General features: G+C 45.7%; 1 protein-coding gene across 6 annotated transcripts; it reads left to right on the top strand.

Moving 5' to 3' along the window:
* The first annotated feature begins 295 nt into the window (after nt 1-295).
* On the top strand, nt 296-24,652 carry Klp10A (kinesin-like protein 10A). Of its 6 annotated transcripts, none has more exons than XM_076370306.1 (13): nt 299-1,079; nt 7,452-7,546; nt 8,410-8,532; nt 9,610-9,750; nt 14,263-14,293; nt 16,128-16,533; nt 16,924-17,497; nt 17,591-17,840; nt 17,909-18,063; nt 18,506-18,712; nt 18,795-18,969; nt 20,666-20,821; nt 22,362-24,652. In XM_076370306.1, exons 1-13 carry the CDS (start codon nt 1,013-1,015, stop codon nt 22,511-22,513), a joined length of 2,532 nt encoding a protein of 843 aa, XP_076226421.1. In that variant the 5' UTR covers nt 299-1,012; the 3' UTR covers nt 22,514-24,652. The 6 variants fall into 6 exon arrangements, with proteins under 6 accessions (XP_076226418.1, XP_076226417.1, XP_076226419.1 ...); XM_076370307.1 differs by having other exon boundaries at nt 300-1,079; nt 20,729-20,821; XM_076370303.1 differs by lacking the exon at nt 22,362-24,652 and having other exon boundaries at nt 296-1,079; nt 9,610-9,726; nt 19,353-20,758.
* Nucleotides 24,653-25,788: the final 1,136 nt, after the last annotated feature.

Genomic DNA, 25,788 nt, shown 5'->3' with positions numbered 1-25,788 from the left:
GAAAATTATTATTAATGATTTACTATCACAGTAGTCATATCACGCTATGATCTAGCTACTTACGTTACTAAATATTCTTATTTAAAATCAAGCTTTTCATTCTAATTGTTCTCCAGTAATTCGGAGGCTCCAACCATTGACGACCACCGTAACAGTCAACGCGTCAATGCACCGACTCCAGTACCGACCGAGGCACGTCCCCCCTCCTCTCAGTTCGCGCATCCCCCGTCAGATGGACGAAGGATGCGAGTTTTCGCAACGGACATCGTTGCGGCAGCCCGATCAGCAATGGCGACAAGGAACAACCAAGGGGACAGATGTCGCGGCCGTCGTCCGTTCGACCGAAAGTTGGCGCTCGCAGTCTTTCCGTTGTCAATAACGGACGCAGTGTCCCGGCACGAAAATTGCGGAAACGTCTCGTTTGTTCGAGTTGTCGCGGGTTCGCCTGGACTGGAAGATCAAAGAAAAGAAGACGCGTCGCCGCGCGTGACACGCGAGCTACCGTTCGAGGATCCGCGAAACGGGCGTGCCTTGGCCACTCGGCGACGTCCCCCGCGCGAAAATACACGGCGGCGGCACGGCCGATTCCGACCGCGACTGCGACTGCGACGGACGGCACAAAGGGGACACGACGAGGACGAACATTTCGCGAGGAGCCGCGCGAGAAACGCTTCAACGTCCACTTCGGCGAGCGGAGAGGCAAAACGGTGACGTATTCGGTAACTGGTACAGGAACAGGTACAAAAAGCTCGATCGCCGGATCAGGAACAAGAACGGGGACGACGCGTGAAAGGAAAACTATCGCGGTGCGGAACGGGCCGAGCCAACGCGTCGCATCGCCGCGCAATTTTGAATACGAACCAGCCCGTAACTGTCAACGGTCGGATTCGGAAGATTCGCGAACGGACGGCGTACCGCTGAGTCTCGTTTGCCACGATATCGCGGTCGTTCGGTTGCCCGGTGAACAGCCGGCTATTGCACGGTGCTGGCTACGGCGCGAGACCGCCGCTAAATGACCATGGATCAGGACATGTACGACATCGGAACCGGATGCAGCATCAATATCAAGAGAACGGACGGTGAGTAGATTCGCGCACCGCGGCTCTACGCTGCTCAGGTATTTTTAGATATTTAGCCTGACCGATCGGGAGGGTTTCTCGTGCCAACGCGATGCGATCAGCCCTCGAGCACACTCGTCCCGTCTCGCCTCGCCTCGCCTCACCTCACCTCGCCTCCTCTCGCCTCGCCCTCGTACCGACACGACCAGCCTTCTCGTCTACGTCGCGGCGACAATCAACCGCCAGAGTATGACACCACACAGGCTCTCGGCCTTAAACGAACATCGTTGATATTCGCGCGTGGGTCGAGCTGCGTTACAGAAACGCTCGCCGAGGACCGGTTTCGTTCTCTCGCGAGGAACTCGGAGGGATCGCGAGGATATATTCGAGTCCGTATTACAGATCGTTTGTTCCTGTCCCCTCGGCCGATCGACGAATCCGCGATCGCGTTTACGCACACCTGTTTACTGTTCCTCGTCCTTGCCGCGCGACCGACGACGCACTAACAGCGGAGTCTCGTTTATCCGGGGCAATGTGGCTGCCTCGGGGAATTCGGGTTAACCCTTTGCACTCGAGTGTTTCGTTTGGAATATATTTTCTAATCGGAAGCGGGCAGGATTGTTTAAACCGTTCCTAACGTGGGACGTCTGATCTTTAAGGCGATTTGAAATATCAGTGCATCGATGTAGCAAAGATATAATATTATAAATTGTAGATTTGTTACATAGGGGGCATAGTTTTAGTAGGCTTAAGTGGGGCATGCCACGAAAAAGGTTAGGAAACCTTAACCCTTCAACGGATGTCGACATTTCGGAGATCGAATTTTTACAGTTGGAGCACTGAATAATAAATGATTTAGTTACTCAAACAAGAGATTACGTAGTTTCATTTTTTTCATTTCTTAGCGACCGATGTGTAATTTAGCTTCGCTGAAGGTTTTGTATATTTCAAAGGATCTTCGTCTGAGGGTTGGCACGTTGAACGCCGTACGATTTCATAGAACAAAATAATCGAAGGAAATATAATGTTAAATCGTTTGATTGAATTGCATTGTTATTATTGCAGGTTCAGAACAGAAATACAGCTTAAATACGACTTATGGTTTTTATAAAGAAATTCGTGAAAGTCAGTTACTTCGTCGAGTGATCGGGAGTTCTGGTGTTAATAGAATCGTGAGAAATATGTTGACGGTATTGTACGATCGAGTTTGACGGATTAAATGTTTAATGTACCTTTGAAGGGCACATGTAGTTGAGACGAGGAATGAGGTTATGCTTTGTCGTTTATGCGTGGACCTCTTCGCCGCTGCGTTACGCGCAGGCTTTAAAATGAAATATCGGCATGTGCGACATCCTCCTGCTATTCAATTGATGATAGACGTGACACAAAGAGAAGAAACGAGAAAGATATTAATATCAAGGGGCATGCCCGTTGGAACGCTCTGGTAATGGTTATTAACGATAGAATTACCGAGTCGAAATGACTGGTTTCAATTTTTTTATTTAGCAATTATTATCTTCGAATAACTTCGATATTGAATATTCGAAATGGTTTTGAAAATAAATAGTTTCATTTGAGCGCTATAATGAATGCCTGAAGAAATTGAAAATAATCTGTTACAATTTTTATAGGAATTTTTGCTCATGACTATAACAAAATCTATGCAGTACAAAATTAATAAATATCCACATATGAATGCAAATTAACAATGTTATTATTGCAGGTTCGTCTGGCTGAATGTCACCACGTTAGTTAGCATTATTTATAATATAGAAATCTTTTCAAATAATCATGGTTTAATTGAGTGAACTGTAGTAATTCGATTGGGTCACCGGTGACCCCCATGGAATTCAACGTAACACGTTCTGTGCCATGGAAATTTTGGTTATATTTTGTTTATGAACCGTTTTGATTTTTTTCATAGAGTATCAAGTTGTATTCAAGTTTTTTGGTCATTTTTATGTATTTTGGTTCTCGCTGCTTTGTAACGCCATCCGTGACCGTTTCTTAAAAATATTTTATTATAGAAATTCGCGTCCACCATGTATGGCACACGTGGTAACCCTTTGTACTCGGAAATCTTTCATTAGTAATATTCAACATTTTTCAATGAGTTATAAACGACGTTCTTCGAAACGAACTTAACGTTCGCTACCAGCATATTTGTAACGGATCTAATCCTATATTTTACCTAATGAAAATTAAATGAATCCTATAGGTATTGTTATTAGAAATTATAAACTACGACGTTATATTTAGGAACTCGATGGCTAGTTTGTTTTATTTTTCTAATATCTTGTTTAGAAGATTGATTGGATTGGAGAAAATATTATAATTGAAAATGAAATGAATCCTATAGATATTGTTATTAGAAAATATAAACTACGACGTTATATTTAGAAACTCGATGGCTCGTTTCAATCTGATTTTTCTAATATTCTGTTTAGATTTATCGCATGGAAGGAAATATAATTGAGGAAACCATCACCGAAATAAGCGCTGGTAGCGAACGTGTTAATGAGAGAACATACATAAGTTAAGAAACAAAGTAATTACTTCAATACCCCACATATTTTGGATTACACGAAGCGTAACACATTGTACGCTGCACGATTTCATACAGGAAAATACACAAAATGGAAGAAATAGAATATCAAACCATTCAATTAAATTGCATTATTATTATTATTGCATTATTATTATTATTATTGCATGTTCATATAGCTGAACGTCACCGCATTAGGTAGCATTATTTCTAATATACAGATCCTTTCAAATAATCAATCATAGTTTAACTGAGTGAACTATAGTAATTCGATTGGGTCACCGGTGACCCTGGCATTCAACGTGTCAACACTAGAAATACCGAGCATTTGATGTAATGAAATGTAGTCGCTATGAATATTGTAGTAATAGACTATTTTCGGTTTCTTCAGACAGTCGTTATAGTATTCAAGTGAAACTATTTATTTTCTAAATCATTTCGAATATTCAATGCTTCGAAGATATCAATAATTGCGAAACAGAAAAACTGAAACCAGTCACTTTGACTGGTAGTTCTACTGTTAATATTGTGTATACTTTATAATTTTCTTATATCAAATCAAATGGTGACTAAGAGTCACCTCCAGAATGCAAGGGGTTAATAATAAATCGGATCAGACGACTATAAGGAGATCATGAAACTATTCTCAAAATCATTTCGAATATTCAATGCTTCGAAGATATCAATAATTGCGAAACACAAAAAAAACCAGTCATTTTGATCAGTAGTTCTAGTGTTAATATTCTGTATACTTAATAATTTCGTAATATTAAATCAAATGGTGACTAAGAGTCACCGCCAGAATGCAAGGCGTTAATAATAAATCGGATCGGACGACTATAATCGCGAAGGAAATCGTGCGTGTAACCGAGACTACATTGTATTCGTTTCCCTCCAGAGTTTTTTTTTCCTTCGGATTGCCGCAGTGCAGCGCGGATGCGATTCCTTCGGCGGACCTAGCTGGAACATGGGCGACAGACCTATCCTTTCACCGCCTATCCGCACAACGAGACCAGAACGGAACGCGTCTTCCTCGAGTCATTGATCGCGGTCTTCTTACACGCTCCAGATTTTGCGCTAGTCAATTTCGCATCTCTGCAGATGTTCGATCTTCATCCAGCCGATTGCAGACTTCGCAACGAAACGACTTGCAAAGTCAGTGGGAATCGCATCGATTCGGCTGACTCTCTGTCGCCCTAGCGGTGACGCCGCTCGGTATATACGCGAACCATTTGTTTTTACGGATCGATTGGAAATTGGACGAGCCACGCGGAACCGGCACGGTATCTCGTGTTCCTCTTAACCCTTAACTCTGTAGGCTCCAATATTACACCAGTTGTAATATCAGATATTTTAATCAATCAAAGAAACTACCCTAAAATTATCCGATTTTCAACATCCAACTTTTCTACTGAGAAAGAAACTAAAAGATCGAAGGAATGTTATAGCATTTTTCATTTTCATTAGAGATACCATAAAAATTAATTGCAGTTGCTGATAGGTTACAAAATCATCTGGAGTGCTAAGGGTTAACATACATCCTCGAAATTTTGAGAAAATGGAGAGACAAGATTGAGAACTATTGACATTAGCGGAACTCCCGAAAACCTCGATTAAATTATTAACCGCAAAGTAGCCGTATCGATCAGAATCGAGAAAGAAATCATAGGCCAAGGGGTTAACACTAGATTTACGGAACCCGTCAATTTGACGGATATTGAACTTTTCAAACATTATTTAGTAATAGTTTGAGTCGGTTTTGATTCGTGCAATTACACGAATGTGCATTGCAATGCTCTAGTTCTGAAGCTACGATTTTCTCGATTTACATAGACGTAGTTCTCTAAGACAATGGAATAAAGTGTAGAATAAACGTCCGTAAATCTAGTGTTAACACATTGCGTACCCATAACGAGAAATCTCGTTTTTTCATAAGGACACTTAGCTACACAGCTCCGCTAATTACCACAGCATTAAAAAAAATATAAAATTTGATTCGAATCGATTATCTATTTAAAATCTATTACATAACAATATATCTGAGTTTTTCTATGTATAGTGATATAAGTTAACCTCAGTGAAAATTGCCATCACAATTCAGTTTCCTAAAAACCAGCCGGTACGCAGTGTGTTAAGAACGGTTCGAGATTCGCGCGGCGGACGGAGTCGTCGACGATGCGGAGTTCGCGATGGGACGAAACGCAACGCTATGCGACGCGACGTTCTGCGACGCAAACGCAACAAGTGGCTGGCACGGTAAATCTGCGCTGCGTCTTGGTCCCCTCACGAATTTTCGTGACGTCGTCGGTGGTTGTCGTTTCGTCATATTTTTGCAGCTGACTCTTTTGCGGACGAATGTCGGCACTCTAGCGAGAAGAAATTGTATTTGGAAAACCAAGTCGCGAACGAATGATTGAATTAGTCGAACAACAAGAGATCGGCATGTAGTTTCCTTCTTTTCCTGTTAATTAAGAAATTAGTGTATTATTTAGCTTAATCTGCTGAAGGTTTCGTATATTTCAAAGAATCTTCGTCCGCAAAGGGTTAACCCTTTCCGCCATGGCGACCTTATACAAGACACAGTAAATAAATGATTGATGGAAATTCGGTAAATTTGTTTGTAAACGTTGTTCGCGAATTATCGTAACCGTAGATTCTATTTGACAATGGAATTTTGAATGGAAGAGCTTCTATTAAATTGTGTTATTACTAGACTGATCGTTATGCGAATTCAAATTTTTAATTATTTTTAATTAGTTAATCGTGTTAGACGCTCGGTAGTTCTAGTGTTAACTACATGCTATCTTATCTTGCTATTGACTATTTACGACGAGAAATTGTTTATGTTGAAGGGCGAGGCGTTGATTCTTGTTACATTGAGATAGAAATCTGCATCGTGAACGTCATTGCAATTTATCATCTGTAATGAACACAGATTGTCGAACCACAGTATGTTGATAATATCGACAGATTTTAATCTGTCAAGATACGTATCCTATGCTCAGAAGTTCGAGATAAGGCGAGTGAATGGAAAATAAATTGGCACGTGTAGCCATTCCTAAGAATAATGAAATAATCTAGGGTAATTCGGGGTGAGGTGGCTCGGGCACAAGATTGTCGAATCTTGCACGTAGATCTATTTAACTGTTCCTCATATAAAAATGTGTATTTGTGAACAAAAGAATATATATTATATATATAAATTTTTTGTCTTTATATCTATAATATATATCTATAACATATAATATATTTCTTTTTTTTCACAAATACACATTTTCTGTAAGGTAGCATTAATACTCATAACAGTTTTACAAAGACTAGGCCATCATCGATATAATATATATATATAATATATTATATATTTCTTTTTTTCACAAATACACATTTCCTGTAAGGTAGCATTGATACTCACAACAGTTTAACAAAGACTAGGCCACCACCGACTCGCACTATTCGTTGGCAAGTTGCCCTCGCCCATGGCCAGTGGAGCAAAACGAACATAAGCAAATTTTCGCGACGAATCGATGTGCCGCGCGAGCCTCGTTCGCCGGAGAAGGATCCGCGTCGCGGCCGTCCTTGTCCGAAAGCGAGCGCGTGGTCGGCGAGACGCGCGCGCGTGGGCGCTGCATCCTTATAAGGACGTCCAAGTCGTAAGATTCCTACCGCGGCGAGTCTTGCCTTATATCTTATCCGATCTTGCGTCATCGGAGGATCGATTTTTCTCGAGAAAAATTCATCCTATCGCCCGGTTTCGGCTTTCCGCCGAAAGGCCCGGAGACCGGCGTACGGATTCGCCTCGCGATCGAAGTCGCCCCGATTTATCGGATTCACGTTGTTGTCCGTTGCAGGTCGTGTCCACTCGGCGGTCGTTTCCGGAGTGAATTGGGAACAGCGGACCGTCACCGTGGAATGGTTCGAGCGAGGGGAAACGAAAGGAAAAGAGGTAACGATCGATGCACAGAGTGATTCCAGTTTCCTTCGCTTTTTCCGTCCTGGTCGAATGCTGTAACCAGTTTCCCTGGGATTGCGCGTACGCTAGTACGAATAGCGCAATACCGCTGGGAAACTGAGTTAAGAAGTCGTTCGAGTTTCGCGGGAACGAGCACATACTAACGAAGACGAACGGTTACTGGGAAATCAAGCCTTAGAGATGGCCAGCAATTGGACTGGGGTCGGCAACCCGCGGCTCCGTCTGAAATTTCTGGTTCCAGCCTAACGGAAACAACTAGATTTCACCTTAAATGAATCCAATTAGCCCTTCGCACTCGGAAGTATTTCGTTAGGAATCAACACTTTCCAACTAGACAAAGACGATATTTGTTCAAACGAGCTCGAACAGAAATCGCAAGTTGAGGAATCTATTTCAGCACATTTCAATATTAAATATCAAATTTTATACCGCAAATCAAGTGGCTGGCTCACCTCCCAAGTGCAAAGGGTTGATACTTTTGATACTTTCGAATATATTTACGGGCAAATGCGAGTACGTTAGAAACGGTTGCTGACCCTTTAACCAGACCATTAAGAACATGTTTGTGATCTCATGTCCTGAAGAGAAACACGTTTGCTTTTAACACTGTTTCTACTGAAATTTTGATTGGAAATTATGTTCCTAGTTTAGTCGTGTCTAATTGAATTTTACTGTAGGAAATGTTCGAAATTCAATTGAGGAAAGACGACTAAACCGAGAAAGCAGTTTTCAGAAATTTCACGAGGCGTTTGACACTTTCGGTAGAAACAGTGTTAGAAAGGATATCCATCGATGGATCCCTTCCCGACTACGTAAACCTTCCGCGTGATTTCCAGGTGGAGATCGATGCGATCCTCGCGCTGAATCCCGAGCTGGCTAACCAGAGGACGATGGCTCCGCCGCCGCCGCAGTCGCAGCCTCAGATGAACAACCACGCCGTCGTGTCCTCCAGAGCAAGGGTACGTGTATGAACTTAGCCGGCCACGGCCAAGTTGGATCCGCGTCTAGTGATGGGTTACCAAGGCTTCGAATCGTTTGGAATCTGCACGTGCGGCGGAACGTTCGAATCACCTCGAATAGGATTAGTTACCCTCCGACTCTTCAGTGTCTCCGAAAACAGTCATAAGCCGTGGAAGACGTGCGCAATTAGCGATAACCTACCAAGCGCTCTCTTTAACCTCTCGACGATCAAGAAACCAAGAGGAGACGTGAGAAACGAGGCACGGAAACGAAAGACAACGGGTTGTCAAGACTAACGCATTGGCTCCTAATCTGCTCAAAATCCCTAACTCCGGGCAGCCTCTATTCAACCGTGTCCGCGAAACTCGCGCGCCGCAAAGAGAACCGAGTAGCCTCGGCTCGACTCGAAGTCTCGAGACTCCCAGACCACTGAACAGCTGAACGTTGCCGAATCCTATTCGAAGTGACCCGCATCGGCCAGTCGGGAAAGCGCCGAAACCCGAGACAGTGATCCGAGAGCCCATCACTACCCGTCGCCTCGCGTCGCGGGAAAACCGCTCTCCTCACGGCCATTCCGCTCGATCGTCGCGGTCGGATTTTCGCGGGGCGCGTCGCCTCGGCCCCGCCTCGGAACTCGGCTTTCACCCGGCCGCCCGCTCGGCGTAGTCTGGCCGCCTCCGCGCCGCGCGAACCCTCTTTCTTCGATCGCTTGCCGGACGCGTGGGCGGCGGCGGGCCACGCCGACGGGGCCACGCTCGTCGACGCCGTCTCGTCGTTCCCGCTACTAACACGTTAACATCTTTTTTCCCCCATGGACGCTGCTCATTATCTCGGACTTGGGTCGACGATGGATCATCAACAATCTCGGGACCCTCTCCAATTAACGAATCCTAAACGCGACTTCGCATCATCGTCGCGCGACGCGGCGCGTCGTCGAATCGTTCCGACGTTTCCTTTCTGGACGGCTCTCGGCTCGTCGACCCGCCCCAATCCTCGTCGGTCCGCGCGCGCGACTCGTCCCCGATTCACCGGGCGATCCGCCGTCTTGCGCGCCCGGGGGACTCCCGGGAACGCAGGACTCCTCCGGCGATGAGGACGAGGGGGTGGACGAGTCGGAGATCCACGAGGAGGGCTCCCTTGGACGGCACGGCGGTCACGCGGCGAGAAACGGCCTTGCATCCGCAACGCTTCCTGTACGAGTCACGTCTACTCTCTCGGTAAACCCGGTCCCACGCTTCGCGCTGCGCTATCGTCTGCACCGTTGTCCTGCGTTCACGCGTTCTCGGCTTCCCGGTGGTCACCGAGGATCCGAACCTCGCAGGGATCGACGAGCTTGGATAACTGTGTCAGACTGTCGCGTCGGTTTAGATGGAACTCGTTACGGAGAACTGCGATACGGTGGATCACTGCTCAACACTTTGACTGCCGCGTGAACGCTCGTTAAAACTCCCATGTACTCGAGACAGTTTTCTCCGTTAAGCAGAAACTGAGAAATCAAGATTAATAATTGCTCCGCTGTCTTTCTTGTATCTCATATATCCAACAAAATTCGGTTCGTTTGATACGTCATAAATGTACATGTTTGTGTAAGAAATAATGTCTCCGAGTTCGGGTGACGTGGCAGTCAGTGTTAATGCGGTTAACCCTTTGCCCTTTGATTTCTTTCTGAACTGCGATCGATCTGACTGCGTTGTTATTAATAATATATTGAAAATAAGGGAAGATTACAGTGTTGTTCTATGTCAACGTGTACTGTAAGGTATGATCGTTGATGATAGGAATAATTTGTAATCTGCATTAACAAATTGAATATTATATACGATTGTTACATTCTGTTTGGAGTCACCACGAGGCTGACACGACATTGTAGGCAAGGGGTTAACCCTTAATTACGCAAGGGCAGTCAACATTCGGGGGAGTCTTTTGTCTGAGAAACACTTGTGATACTGCTTTTAGAAGCAAGATAATTGTATTCGTAGCAATGCGATAATCTTTTCATGAGCGCATTTTTAAGTAAACAGTGCAATTCATATTTTTATAGCCAAAATTAGTCGCAGTTGCTGATAAGTTACAAAACCATCTGCTAAGGGTTAAATTCGAGAACTTGTGTTCTGTTACGTATCGCGTTACACGGAAATAGTCAATATCATCGGGTTATAGGAATTCACGTTGCACTGGGGTCTACGTTGTTGTCGAAGTCGATTAATGTTATAGTATCAGAAGAATACGTTTGGGCTCCGATGGATCTTATTCCGGAGAGAGCGCGGTAGCAAGCGTGCCCGTAATAGTCCTGCTCTACAGTTCTCCGTAACCGCTTCTGTAACCGAAACCGATACCATAACTGTGTTTAACCCCTGGGACCACGGATGCGCTACACCGCACCGCATTTCATTGCATCGCATCGCATCGCACTGCACCGCACCGCACCCCGCTGCACCGCACCTTCCACCCCCGTTGCAATATCGATCGAGCTCGATTTACGCGTCGCGTGCGAACTGAGGAATGCATCAGCGACTCGGAACGGTTTATAGTCGTTCCAGGCTTTCTGGAGTAAGTCGCGTCGAGTAGGAAAGTTATCCCAACGTTTCGCCGTCAGCTATCTTCGGGGGTCAACGACCGATACTAATTTACGCCTAGAATGCTCCGTTTTACTCGTACACCGATGGTGATTTCCTTGAAGATGGACTCTTTTAACACGTTCGCTGCCGACACTTATTTCGGTGACTGTCAATTATATTTTCTTCGATGCAGTGAATCTTCTGAAGAAAATATTAGAACAATGAAACAGAAACGAGTCATGGAGTTCTAATGTAACGTTGTAGATTATGATTTCTAGTAACAATATCTATAGGATTCTGTTTCATTTTCAATTATAATATTTTCTTCGATACAATGAATCTTCTAAAGAAAATATTAGAACAATGAAATTGAAACTAACCATCGAGTTTCTAAATATAACGTCGTAGTTTATGATTTCTAGTAACAATATCTATAGGATTCATTTCATTTTCAATTATAATATTTTCTCCAATCCAATCAATCTTCTAAACAAGATATTAGAACAATGAAACTGAAACTAGCCATCGAGTTCCTAAATATAACGTCGTACCTTATAATTTCTAATAACAATATCTATAGGATTCATTAAATTTTCATTATGTAAAATATAGAATTACACAAATATGTGACATTGGTAGCGAACGTGTTAACCCTTTGCGGACGAAGATCCTTCGAAACGTACAAAACCTTCAACACATAAAGCTATTATACATCAATTGCTTAATTAATAGAAAAAAAGAAAAGTACGCGATCTCTTGCTGTTCGACTAATTAGATCATTTGTACGACTCAGTCTTCGAAATCCGAACATTTCATCTCGCCGAGAAGCCGACATCCGCAGAGTTGAACCAAATTCCAGAAAATCCATCAAAGTCTTCCTAACGTCTCGAAAAACAGCAACGAAGTCACATATCGCGCACGGTTTACTCCCGAACCCCTCGAACGACTATAGCCCCTCAACCTCTGAGTCAGATCTGCAATTCGAAACGTCTTGTTCCCTTCCGCGTTCGGATCCTCGTCGCGCTCACCGTTTCCAACAACCCTCGCCTCTTCTCTGCTCGACAATATCGATTAGGTATCGATTGAACGTCTCCGATCGCGGCTGCACGATTTTTCTCTCTCGCATCGACGAGGGTACGGTCTCTCGATTTCCCGCCGCGCTACGAGTTTCCGGGTCGAGAATATCGCGGCGACTTTGCCTCCGCGCGTTCTCCGTTGACCTCTTACCCACGGTCCCAAGATACGCGTCCATTCCGGAGCGAAACCACTGCGAGCTACTGGCAGGAACGTTTCTCGCAAGCGAGTACGCGCGCGGAAAGTAGCCATCCGAAGGAATCGTTGAACTCGCCGCTTTCCAAGCGGTATTCGAGAAATACTCCGGGCAGCAACTCGCGACTGGTTCCGCCCCGAAGTGAACACCTAGCTTCAGACCTTGCCGAAACACGCGTTTAGCACTAACCGTACCGCGTTCAAGCTGAGTATACTTTTCCAAATTTTTCTGTAGAAACACTGAAAGTGCAGGACTTTAACACTTTGCCACCAGAGAACACCGATCGCAAATGGTTAAACTGATTTCGAATTCTGCGTTTTTTCATTTACTCGAATTTACATCGGTCCTCGTATCGTTATTGGTCAGTTCTCAATTGTCCTTTCTATTCTTTCTGTTCCCACTGACTCGTGGTCCGATTTGTTTACCTGTTTTGCAGCCGGTTACATTCGACCGGTTACAATAGGGATAGGTACATACAGTGTCGGTACGTTTAGTGTTAAAGGTCGTCGCACACTTGACAACGCATCCGAAAGGCACCAGGTCAATGTCAGCCTTTTGGCTTCCTCGTATGTAGTCCAAGTGGAGCCGCGTCCTACCTGCACTGGCACGCATCAACAATAGCTGGACGCGTCCCCGTTTGAGCTACTCCGTTGCTCATTAACCCTTTGCACTCGGAGAATCATCGTGAATATTCGCATTTCCAAACAAAATATCGACGGGACTCTACAACTGAAATGAAGAGAAGTTGTGTATGACTCGAGGAACAAAAGTGTTTCGTTGCGATGCTTCGCGTGTCGACAGGTTGTACGAACTTTGACACCGAACATCGAAGTTTCGAAATTCGCTGCATCCAAGCGACTGTTCTCCAGTGCAAAGGGTTAAGAGTCCCCAGTACAAGGACAAGAATCATTTCGTTTATACTCCTGATTGCAATCGTATGGGCGAATTTATTATTAATTAGCATAATGAGGAGAGAAAAGATGAGAGTCGATCCAGTCCTTCCAGCGCTGTTTCAATCAAATAGACACAAAAGAATGCCAAAAGGCTACCGTCCACCTGGTACCATTTAGATACGACATTGTTACGCATTATTAGACGTGTGCAACCTCCCACGTGACATCTCACTTTCCACCGTAACGGACGTTTGTCGCCCAGTGTGACAGCGAACCGTTCCCCTACATTCGACGATCTAGTGATCAATCAGGTCTGAGAATCTAACGTTCGTTAACACTGGATTTACGGACGAGCCAATTCGACCATTGAATTTTATAACCATTATTTGGTAAACCTTTGGTAAACCTTAACTCTAATCAGACCACGATGAGTCACATTCGAACTTCAAATTTTTGATTATTCATATTGCATTTCCAAAAGTTTCTTTAGGCTCTTAAAATTCGGGCACAAAAGCAACCTTTTAACCCTTTGCACTCCGAAGTTTTCCACTATAAATATTTCAACATTTCCTGACGAGACGAAGACGATATTTCGTGAAACCAACTCGAAATTCACGTGAATTGACGGACAAAGCTATTACGTCAATATTTTTCAGATTGATGCATTGTATGAAGTATAATATTAAATATCAAACTTAATAGCTTCACTGTAGGAAATCGAGTGGCGACTGAGAGTCACCTCCCGAGTGCAAAGGGTTAATCATTCCTTTTACTCCTAAGTGACTAACAGTCGCACCATCGTATAACTCCTTACAAAAACACGTGGTACGTGTGAAACATTCGATTCCCCAGATCCCATCGATCTTTCTGTGAACGATAGAATAAACTGCAACAAACGCCCGTGAATCCAGTGTCAATCGCGCGCTGTTCGCTCGAATGATTCCGGCGTCTCCCGAGCACCTGATCCGTTGCGATGTTACAATACCTTTTCTCTGTTTCTTTTTTCAGCATTCTACGAAGCAGTCGATCCCGGTGAAAGGTACGTAACGCTTGGCCGTGCGTTCGCCGAGGTACCAAGGGCCGAGCGTGCGTGCGTGTGTGTCCGGCGGAGAACAGTTTCCGCGGAGCAGACCGCGACGCGCGCGTCCATCGATTTTTCGAGTCGCCGGGTTGTGTTACGAGCATGTGCCGTTAACGCGAGCGAGCGAGCGAGCGGTGCTCGTCGGCATCGAACGAGCGTTAACGGACAGTCTGCCGGAGTACGAGGACGCGATTCGTGCCTCCCGGGCCGGACTATCGACTCGCCGGTCGCGCGCCACATGCATAGGCGCAAGGGCAAGGACCTTGACGGTGGCGAACCTTCGCGAACAGGCGCAGCCGACGTCGCCTCTCCTCCTTCTCTTTAGCTCCGGTTCCGTTTCACGCGTTGACTGCCACGCGTCGGTCACCGGTGACCGGCGCTTCCGGGTCGTTCCAAAACAATCATGCACGCTGACGCCGAATGCACGTCCGGTAGCGTAAGTAACTGGATCACAGTTCGTGTCGCTTGATTATTGGTTCTCCGAATACTCGATTGCCGATCAATAACGTATCGTCTCCTTTGTTTCAAGGTTGGACCGACCCGACTGTGCGTCTGATTGTCCGAATCGTCTTGGTACCGATTAGTTCGGATACTCGAGGTTTCAGTAGAGTTTAACATGGTTTTTGTTTGTACTTTTGTTATGGAAAAGTAAGTGGTATGAGACGCTGAGGATTCTCGTGGTGGTCAACGCGTTTACACGGTTCGAGACGCGTTTGGTTATCTGTCTGATCGCGTTGTCGTGTCGCCGTTATCGTCGCCATGAAATTCGACCCGTTGAGCTACTGTTTCGGGAAGAAAAACAGGGTGAACGTCCGAGACGACGGCCGCGAGGACGCGCCGTCCTCGCCGGAACAGACTGGACACGGTAACGTGGGATCGTTTAATTTGGGATTCGAACGGCTCGTGCTCGTTTAACGCGTTCGCGTGTACCACCGGTGGATCACACTCGAATGTCGCATCGGACGGCGTGCACCGTTGAATACGTAGTTCATGAAATTCACTTGATAAATAGACTCCGGTCAAAATTAACACGTTGAATGGCCGTCGGTGATCAAATCGAATTACTGTGGATCACTCAATGATACGATGATTATTTCAAAAGATTTCTATGTTATAAATAATGCTACGTAATACGGTGACATTTAGCTAGATGAACATGTAATAACAATGTAATTCAATCGAACGATTTAATATTATATTATCTCCGTTGCGTGTATTTTACTCGAATCGTCTGTTCAACGTGTTAATTTACTCGTTGGTAGTTCCAACGGTTTCAAAAATCTCAAGAATTTCACCGCCACGTGGCCAGAAACGTGATAATCACGATGCAATTCAAACGATTTCACATTATATTCTCTCCATTGCGTGTATTCTACTCTAATCGTCTGTTCAACGTGTTAATTTACTCGTTAATAATTCCAACGGTTTCAAAAATCTCAAAAATTTCACCGCCACGTGGCCAGAAACGTGATAATCACGATGCAATTCAAACGATTTCACATTATATTCTCTCCATTGCGTGTATTTTACTCGATGAAATCGCGTATTCCGACGGTTCCAAAGATCTGAAGAATTTCGCCCTCAGATGTACAGAAACGTGAATAATCACGATGCAATTCAATCAAGCGATTTAATATTATATTCTCTCCGTTGCGTGTATTTTACTCGATGATATCGCGTATTCCGACGGTTCCAAAGATCTGAAGAATTTCGCCGGCAGGTGTACAGAAACGTGAATTACCGCGGCGACATAAACGTGTTAAAGATCTCGTGGCTAATGTCTCGTTTGCAGCGGGCTTCAACAGGCAAATCACGCGGCAGACGGGTAGGCCGACGAACATAATGACGCCCGCCGCGCCCCTGAACGGACACGGGGATTCGGTGACCGGGCTGACGGCCCGACGAGAACTGGAGAACATACCGCCGACGCCTACGACCTTCGACTTCAACGCTCCCGCTCAAGTGAAATCGCGGCAACAGCAGCAACAGCAACAGCAGCAGCAACAGCAGCAACAGCAAATGCAAGTCCAGGTGGAGAATGGACGCGGAAGGCGCTCGAACGTCGTGAAGGAAGTCGAGAGGCTGAAGAAGAACAGGGAGGAGCGAAGGCAGAGGCAAGCGGAACTCAAGGAGGAGAAGGAGGCTATGATGAACTTGGATCCGGGCAATCCGAACTGGGAGTTCCTCGCTATGATAAGGTTTGTCTTAAGGGCAGCGTTAACCTTTCAGACTCGTGACGATCTCCACTGCGACGTTACGTAGGAATAGAGTTCCAACTGAATAAATTATGATTTCTCTATGCATTTTTCATTTTCATTAGAGATACCATGAAAATTAATTGCAGTTGCTGATAGATTACAAAACAAGCTGGAGTGCTAAGGGTTAACCCTTTGAACTCTGCAGGCTCCAACGTTATATTAGAACTCCATGACTCGTTTCTGTTTCATTGTTCTAATATTTTCTTTAGGAGATTCATTGGACTGAAAAATGTTTTCTTCAAAAGTTTCCTCTGTTACCAATTGATGTCCTCCTTTTTAGATTTCTCGAAGATACGGATGGAAAGTTGACTACTCTGTTTCTGTTCGCAGAGAGTATCAAAACAGCATAGAGTTCAGACCGCTGCGGGAATCCGACACTGTAGAGGACCATCAGATCACGGTGTGCGTTAGGAAGCGTCCGTTGAACAAGAAGGAGCACGCGCGCAAAGAAGTAGACGTGATCAGCGTGCCCAGCAAGGACCAGATGGTGGTCCACGAGCCGAAGGCGAAGGTCGACCTGACCAAGTACTTGGAGAATCAGATATTCCGGTTCGATTACGCGTTCGACGAGACTTGCACCAACGAGATCGTCTACAAGTACACGGCGAAGCCGCTGGTCCAGACGATCTTCGAGGGCGGGATGGCCACCTGTTTCGCGTACGGCCAAACGGGAAGCGGAAAGACGCACACCATGGGCGGTGACTTCAACGGGAAGACGCAAGACTGCAAGAAAGGCATATACGCCATGGTCGCGAAAGACGTGTTCAAGTGTCTGAAACTGGCCAAGTACCGGCCTCTGAATTTGGTCATATCGGCTAGTTTCTTCGAGATTTACTCCGGCAAGGTGTTCGATTTGTTGGCGGACAAAGAGAAGCTCAGGGTCTTGGAGGATGGCAAGCAGCAGGTAGGATCAGATGTTGCGTAATTGGTATATTTGTTACTATCCCTGTTCTCGTTTCGTCTCGCATCGCTTATCACCGCCTCCGCGTGTTCTCAGGTGCAAATCGTCGGGCTGACGGAGAAAGTGGTGGAGACCTGCGACGAAGTACTCAAGCTGATTCAGCACGGCAACAGCGCCAGAACGAGCGGACAGACAAGCGCGAACTCGAACTCCTCACGGTCGCACGCAGTATTTCAAATTATAGCGCGAACACCGGGCACGCACAAGGTCCACGGGAAGTTTTCTCTGATCGATCTCGCGGGGAACGAGAGAGGAGCGGACACGTCGTCCGCCAACAGACAGACCCGTGAGTGTATCAATAGGAAATCGATTGCTCACGTGTTTCGAAACCGACACGCGTTCCTTTCTTTCCAGGCATGGAAGGCGCTGAGATCAACAAATCGCTGTTGGCTCTGAAGGAGTGTATTCGAGCGTTGAGTCGCAAGGGCACGCATTTACCGTTCAGAGCGAGCAAGCTGACGCAAGTGTTGAGGGACAGCTTCATCGGCGAGAAATCAAAGACTTGCATGGTAATGACACGGCCGCGTTTAGCTGTTTGACGCAGTTGTCGCCACGATAGAGGTCAATTGAACTTTTACCACTGGCAAACACTGAAACTGACTTTTCTAAACTTCTTTATATAGCATCTGTGTATTTATTAGGATTTCAATTGGTCTATATTTCAGTACAAGTATTACTAAATCGACTTCTTTAACGATTTCTCACAGAAATCTGTACTCTTTCAATAATTGTACCAGAAGAAATCAGGAATGGGTCATTTTGACCTGTTCTAGTGTTAAAGTAGAATCTAAGTTCTTCAGAACTGCTTCCAATTGAAGCAAAGGTGCTGATCGCACTTCCAAGTCCTATAAAATGTCTGTCAGTTCGTTTATCTTCTCTCTGTATCTTAGCGACAACTATACGCACGATTCTCTAGTAACATATTTATGAAGAGAGGTTGCTCGTTTACAGATAGCGATGATCAGCCCAGGAATGAGTTCTTGCGAGCACTCGTTGAATACTCTGAGGTACGCTGATCGAGTGAAGGAGTTGGCTGCGACTGATCCGACGGAGGTGAAAGTTTCCCCCACAGACGAGGGTCGGGAGCCGACGATCGAGGAGCAGTCGAACACTAGCGTCCTTTCTGACAGCGACCTGGCGCAGCTTCGTTCGCTGAATGTAAGTCTCGATCGCCTGAACCCCATCCACCGATTTTCGGTTTCTATTACCGTATTCACACCCGAGCTTCCTCTCTCACCAGGAAGGCGAGATCTCGCAAGACTTGTACACTTTCCACGAGGCAGTGTCGGCACTGCAGATGCTGGAGGAGGAAGTATTGGACACGCACAAAGTGGTCATTGAAAATACAACCGGGTTCCTGAATGACGCTCGCACCGTGTTCAGCGCGACGCACGAAGTAGACTACGACCAAGAAGGTAACGCTCGTCGCATGTTCTCTCGTTCCTACACGACACCGATCGCGTACGGGCTACGTGCACGTATATTCCTCTTTTTTTTTTCTTCTTTATTTCCATTCCCGCCGGTTCAAGTTCGAAGCACAGTTTCCCCTTCGGGGCGCAAGAGCTTTCCCTCGATGAGACCTCGGTTTCATCGACTTATCGATCGGCACCGCGGGGGCTTCCACGCGCGAGCGCGTTCCTTCTTTTCAAATGACGATTCGAAGATCCTCCCCTGACGAACGAGTCGAGGCTAAAACACGTTCCGTCCGGTCGCGTGGGTGACAGAGAAAAAAGAATGGGCGGAGGAGGGCGGGATGGGATCAGGGTACAGCCTGATCGACTATGAAATTTTGCAACAGATTCGCGCGGTAAAGGTAAGGCACGTGCGAGCTGCACGTTTAAACGGAACCGGGATAACGGCAGAACGACGACCGCCACCGCTACCGCTATCGCTATGGATACGGATACTATTACGGATACAGATACGGATGATAGGGACACAGACACCACGGACACTGATACGACAGCAACGCTGACTGCTTCGGACACGACAGTGGTATTGAACGGCGCCGCCAACGTGGCGCGGGTCGCGCCGATTGGGACCTTCAACGCGAAGCATCCGCTAAGGTCCCCTTGGAGAGACGAGGTGGAACGTGGAAGAAACAGCTCGTCCGCCGAATACGGATCGAACGACCTTCCAGCTGCAACGGCTGACGTGTCAAAGAAGTTCAATGAGAGCGTGTCTCGACGAAGAAACGTTCCGCCGCCGACGCGGACCGGGTCCCTCGGATCCCCGTCCGCCAAGAGAACCAAGTACCACTGGTCCGGCACGTTCAACGATCGCGCCAGGAGATACTCGAGCTTCGGCGAACGCCACAGGAAAGCGTTTCACTCGTCGCGCGATTGTCTACCGAGGAACCACCGGAACGTCGTCGGCGACGAGACCGAGGACAATGACACCGATTACAATTACAACCTGGAAACCTTCGACGAGGGCAAACCGAAGAAAACGAAACTGTTCTGCTGCAATAAAAGCGACGTCACGGTGACCGATCGACGGACCGTCGACGGACCGGCGCGATGTCCCGGGAGCAATGATCTCGACGCGATACCTCGGGGACAGTCGCTAAGAAGATCCTCGTCCCGCGAGACCGAGCGAACACGCCGGGACGCTTCCCTCTGTGAACGCCGCGAATCGACGTCGTTCGTCTCCCGGTCTTGCCGAGTGTTCCTGGCTGTCGTTAAGAATCTGTTTCTCTTTTCTCTCTTACCCACCGTGTACGTGGGGCTCTTCGTCTACGCGAGAAGCGCGCGAGACGCGGCCGAGGAATAAGTCGGCTCCGTTCGATTCACGATGTTAATTGTTTAAGAGTGCGAGTAGCTCGCGTTTTATTCCAGTTTTGTAACGCGATACATTCCCAGTTTTAACGTTGCATTCCCAGTTTTAACGATGCATTCCCAGTCTTAACGTTGCATTCCCAGTTTCAACGATGCATTCCCTATTGAACGTAGAAGAACCGGTGAACACTCTCGCCGTTAGCGCGAACGAACGCCGACGGTCAGTCGAGCATTGTCACCGCGCGCCGCTATCGCCGTTCGCTCGGGATGACCGCGTCCCCGCACGCGACTCGGATGGACGCAACGACACTGCGCAACGATCATTATTTTGTAGCTAGTCGTAAGGAAAGCCGACCGAGCAACAAGCTTTACGCTGTAACGTCACGAACCGTTGCAGATTTGAGACGAAAAAGAGCAAAGTTTGAGTCGCCCAACCCAAGGAGGTTCTCGTTGCGTAGACGACTGATAGAGAGAATACAATTCTCCGACGGTACGAATCTATTATTCGATTTGCAATCATAAAAGTTCATCACAGATCAAATAAATCTGCCGCTTGTCTTAATATATCCCCCCCCGCCAGAAGCACCACTAATCGTTAATCGGTCGCGCCGCGTGTGGCATCCGTTCTTTCAGCATCGGGCTACGGGGAGACACCCGGGGAATCCTCGGAAACGGATGAAAGTAACGCGACGACCGCGCATCTTTCGTCGAGCGAAAGCGTCGCGTCGGGATGGACGGCTCAACTTTTTTTTTTCTCGTTCCGTAGAGGACTCGACTTGCGGTCTCCTACGTCTCCGTCCGTCGAGGTCGTCGCGATCGCCGTCCGCGCGTGTTTAATCCTACTGTCTTCCGGTTTTGTCTTGTTCGCGCGGCGAGGAATTCGGTGTAGACGAGAAAACGAAACGAAACGAAACGAAACGGTTCGGGAAATATTCGAATTCGGCTGAGAACGAATTCGAACGAAGAACGGTCTGAAGGGAACGCCTGTTCACGCGTGTCCGACGTATCGTTGTCATCGTTCTCAATAAACGTTATTTTTATGGACTCGTAATCTAATGGTACATTGCGCTTCTTTCGCACTAATTCCAAAATGTAACTCGCGACGGACCGACCGGACGCGGCGCGCGTCCGTCGTTCCGTCCGTCACTCCTTCTCACCTTGTTCGTCCTTTGGGTTCACTTCGATCGTTCGCGCGGTTCGACGCGACAACTCGCGTTCACCAGAACTCATTAACGCTGGAACTGCCAAGCAATCGAACCGGTTGATCTTTGTTTTTCTATGCTGCTCATGAATATTTAAACTTTATTCGTTATCATTACTATAATTACGAATAATTGTATCATTATTTACATTTATTCATATTCCAACTGACTTATACCGTCGAATGCGCATTGACGAAACTGATTAACCCTCTACAGGCCCGTGTGACTTCATCACGCATCAGTATATTGGTATTTTGTTGATTGATATCATTTTGCAATGCCGAATAAAATTCAGTAATTTGCAAGGTACATTCGTTTGCACAATTATTAAAGCTGTCGAATCCACTGTTCATTTCTGTTTATAGATTGATGTTCATTCTCTACTACACATTTTTATAGTCACGAGCAAGAATTTTATTTCGTGATTATAACAAAATCGATGCAGTATGACATTAATAAATAGTTTAATAATTTTATTCAAACGAATGTATCTTGTAGCTTCGAAGTTACAATGACGTTAAACTCCTGTGTATACGAAAGTTTAAGTTGATCAATTGCTTAACGGCATTCGTCAGTTTTCAATAAAAAATTCAATAAATCAATTTAACCCAGTACATTGATGCGTAACTTCAAAATCGCACGGGCCTACAGAGGGTTAACAGATGTTTCAAAGAAGCGTACGCGTTGCTTTTCAAAAATCGTACAAACGGAAGCCCAGAATTGGCGATTCGAGCCACCGTCTGGCAGTTCCAGCGTTAAGCTCTATGATTCACGATCGCGAACCGAGATCCCCGAACCGAGCCATTGAAAATGTGTTGTTTGTTGCAGCGTATGCCCAAAAATGGGAGCAACTACTGGTACAGCAGCGTGATACCTTGAACGCCGCGCTAGATCAAGTGAGTCAGTTTCGCGGACAGCTGTTGCAAGAGGAACAGATCAGCCAGAAGATGACGCGAACTCGTAACTTACGGCACAACTAAGTTGGGACTCTTTTATGAATGAGAGAGAGAGAAAGAGAGAGAGAGAGAGCAAGAAAGAGAGCGAGAGTATGAGAGAGTGTGTGAGAGAGAGAGAGAGTGAGAGAGAGAGGAAGAGGACAAAAGGAGAGAAAAACGAGGGGCTGAGGAAGGGCGAAGAGAAAGAGAGAGGGAGAATCGTGGAATACGTATTACAAAGGAGAGCGACGGAGCAACGACTGCTTGAACGGAGGAGAGAAGATCGAGGGTTTAAAACGTCGACGACGTGGTCAAGATGATTCTCGAGCAGAAACGTCCGTCGCGTTAACGCTAGAACTACCGAGCAGTCGAATCGATCGAGTTCTTATTTTTGTTTTTAAGGGAACTACGGTGTACCCGTTGGAATATTATCTTGTATTTTAGTTTTGCACGTTAATGCGTCGATTAACACGTTGAATGTCATAGAGCGAAATGCATAAGACGGAAAATATTAAATTACTTGATTGAACCGGATGATTATACGTTCTAGCTGAGTGCCACTTAGCTAGCATTATTTATAACATAGCACTATAGCGATTAGATTCGACGGGGACCACCGGTGACCCCATGGCATTCAACGTGTTAAGAATCTGTTATAAAAGCAGTACCTTGTCAGTAGTTGTAAGAGAAGAAATCAAAAGCGAGCGATTCCGACGTGTCTGGTAGTTCTAGTGTGAAAGGGTGCGGCGAATGGAAAGGGAGGATAGCTACAACACCGATGATACCGTCCACTGTTTTTCGCGAGTCGTTTGCCACGTTCCTTCGCTATTCTGTACCTCTATCGTTTCACCTGTTCACTGTCGTTTTCCCTCTTGCGTCCCTTCCTTCCCCTCCACCCTCTTCGCAGGCCAAGCCTCGACGATCCTTTTCTCCTGTCGGATATCAGCATTTATCATAGAGCATCTCCGCGAATCGATGGTTACCAGGCGTTTGACTCATCGCGAATCAACACCTAATTGCCTTCACGGTGTCGATTGTTACATATCCGTCGTAATTGGAACGTGGGACGACGTTCATCGTACGCGCTTCACGCGATCGAATCATAAGACCTAGGCGAGACACGGAAAATTTCAATTCACCGTTCACTCGAATCCGCTCTTCGTGGTATCAAGGCCGAGCTTCGGACCTAGGCTTACTTCCATTAATGTACTCGCTTCGATTTAACGCTAGAACTGTGGAACAGTCAAATTGAATTGTTTTTTTAGTTTTTTTTTTTTTTTAATAGAAACGTTAAGGGGATTTCGATTGACTTATGTTTTAGTTTGCGTATTAAGAAATCAACCTGTTCAATGATGCCTCGGAAGCATCTGTCTTTGCGATAATCTAAATCGATGAGTTTCGTGGGAAAAAGAGAGAGAGAGATCAAAGTATCTCTTGCACGGTGAGTTCGATGAAATAGCTGACGATTATTTTAGACAGCTTTTGTTTCCTTTTTCCATCTCCCTCCCTCCCTCCCTCCTTTTTTTTTAATTCTCTTACTCCCGCGAGGATTCTCCGGTCGTCGCGGCGCTCATCGGGGGATTGCGTTTTTATCGTTTAATTTCATTTGCATCTTTCCGTTCCCGCCATGGCACGCAAGTCTTATTTATAAACCGAGCGATTTCGAAACGTTTGCCTATTGTCTCGAGCATTGTTGTAGCTTGCGAACGGTCGAAGGAAGAGTATCTCAGCGCAGGGCTGTTTAAACCAAAATACCGCGAGTTCTTTCCTCCTCCAAACTGTCGTGTGACGAGAACGAAACGGACGGGACAACGGAGGGTCGCGGAGAGAGAGAGAGAGGCATGTTCGGACGAGCGAGAAAAGGGGGAAGGAGAGAATACGAGAGAAAGAAATCTGATATAAGAAAACAAAAAAAACTCAAAGTTGTAAACAGTCGACTCGCATTGTTGGCAAAATATGATTTTTATAGAAATGTATTTATATAGGTAACAGCGTCGTTGCAACGCGTATATATGTATAGAGAGAAAGAGAGAGTGTGCGCGCGCGTGCGTGTGAGTGTGAGAGGACGAGCGAGAATGAGAGAATGCGCGTACGAGAAAAAGAGAATCGAACGTTTGGTGTATCGAACGCAAAGTTTTTGTTCACTCCTGAAACGTATTAAAACTAAACTCGCTTAAAAAATGGTACGAACTGCCTTTAAATGTTTTTCTTCGACGAACGATTTCTCGTCGCGCGGGCAAACAGGACGCTCGTAAATCGCGGCGAGTTCAAAGACCTAACCAAGCATCCGTACTTTTGAACCAAGCCGCCGAACGGACACCGAGCTGACCGAATGTAAGGCGAACAACGTTGACTCCGAACAGAGTCGGGCAGAATGTGTATCTGATTATATACGAGCAAATTATCTTTTCCAATTGTTACCGATCTACAATCGACATCGAGGAGATCGCGCTGAATAATTGACATGTCGAATGCCGCACGATTTTATAGAGCAAAATATACAAAAAGGAAAGGATATGGTATTCAATCGTCAGATTGAATTGCGTTATTGTTACAGGTTCACGCTGAATATCAGGTGGCATTGTTTATAATATAGAGATGTTTTCGAATAATCGTCGCTTAATTGAAGTATAGTAATTCAATTTGGTTGGCTGGCATTCAACGTGTTAACAATTACTACTGGTAATCGTGAAAGTTACATTTCTATCATTAATCTTAGCCCTTTGCATAGAGATGACTCTCAGTCATCATTTGCTTCAATATAACAAGATTACAAACTGTTATATATAATACTAACCCTTTGCACTCCGTTGGCTCTGTTATAGAGACATAATTTCAGATGTCATGTTACATTAATCTCAAATTGTAAAATTCTCCTTTCTGTTCAAATACGGGAAATCGACAGAACGAATTAAAAGCGAATCCATGTGTACTTGTAATTTTCCTTTTTTAAAGCGAAATTTTAGGTTCTTGAATGTTTCCTTATAGAAATAAACTATTAAGACATTTGAAATGTTCGGAGTGCAAAGGGTTCAGTTCCGTACAACGCGTTAATACGTGAAATATTTATATAAAATAGTCTCTTAATTTACGTATTTTCTCATCGAAGGTTCGGTATATAATCAGATTACATTTTGCACGACTCAGGTTCTGAATCGATGGTTCGGTGAGTTTTATTTGCTAAGGTACCCCGTTAGAACGGTGTTTCTTAGAACAATCCGTTTAAGTGATTAAATGGGGCGCGCTGTGCGTACTCGTTTAGGAAAGTCGGTCGGTGCTCCGAGTATTTTTTACAAGAAATCGATTACGGAAAAGAACGA

The sequence above is a fragment of the Nomia melanderi genome, chromosome 8 (genome assembly GCF_051020985.1).
Source record: "Nomia melanderi isolate GNS246 chromosome 8, iyNomMela1, whole genome shotgun sequence".
Lineage (NCBI taxonomy): Eukaryota > Metazoa > Arthropoda > Insecta > Hymenoptera > Halictidae > Nomia > Nomia melanderi.
The sequence above is the reverse complement of the archived record's forward strand: the minus strand, read 5'-3'. Positions and strand labels throughout refer to the sequence as shown.

Coding starts and splice junctions, on each gene's coding strand:
- Klp10A (XM_076370302.1), top strand. CDS start 1,013: ATGACCATGGATCAGGACATGTACGACATCGGAACCGGATGCAGCATC. Junction 14,294..16,127: donor GCAGTCGATCCCGGTGAAAG/GTACGTAACGCT, acceptor TCTCGTTTGCAG/CGGGCTTCAACAGGCAAATC. Junction 18,713..18,794: donor CGCAGCTTCGTTCGCTGAAT/GTAAGTCTCGAT, acceptor CTCTCTCACCAG/GAAGGCGAGATCTCGCAAGA.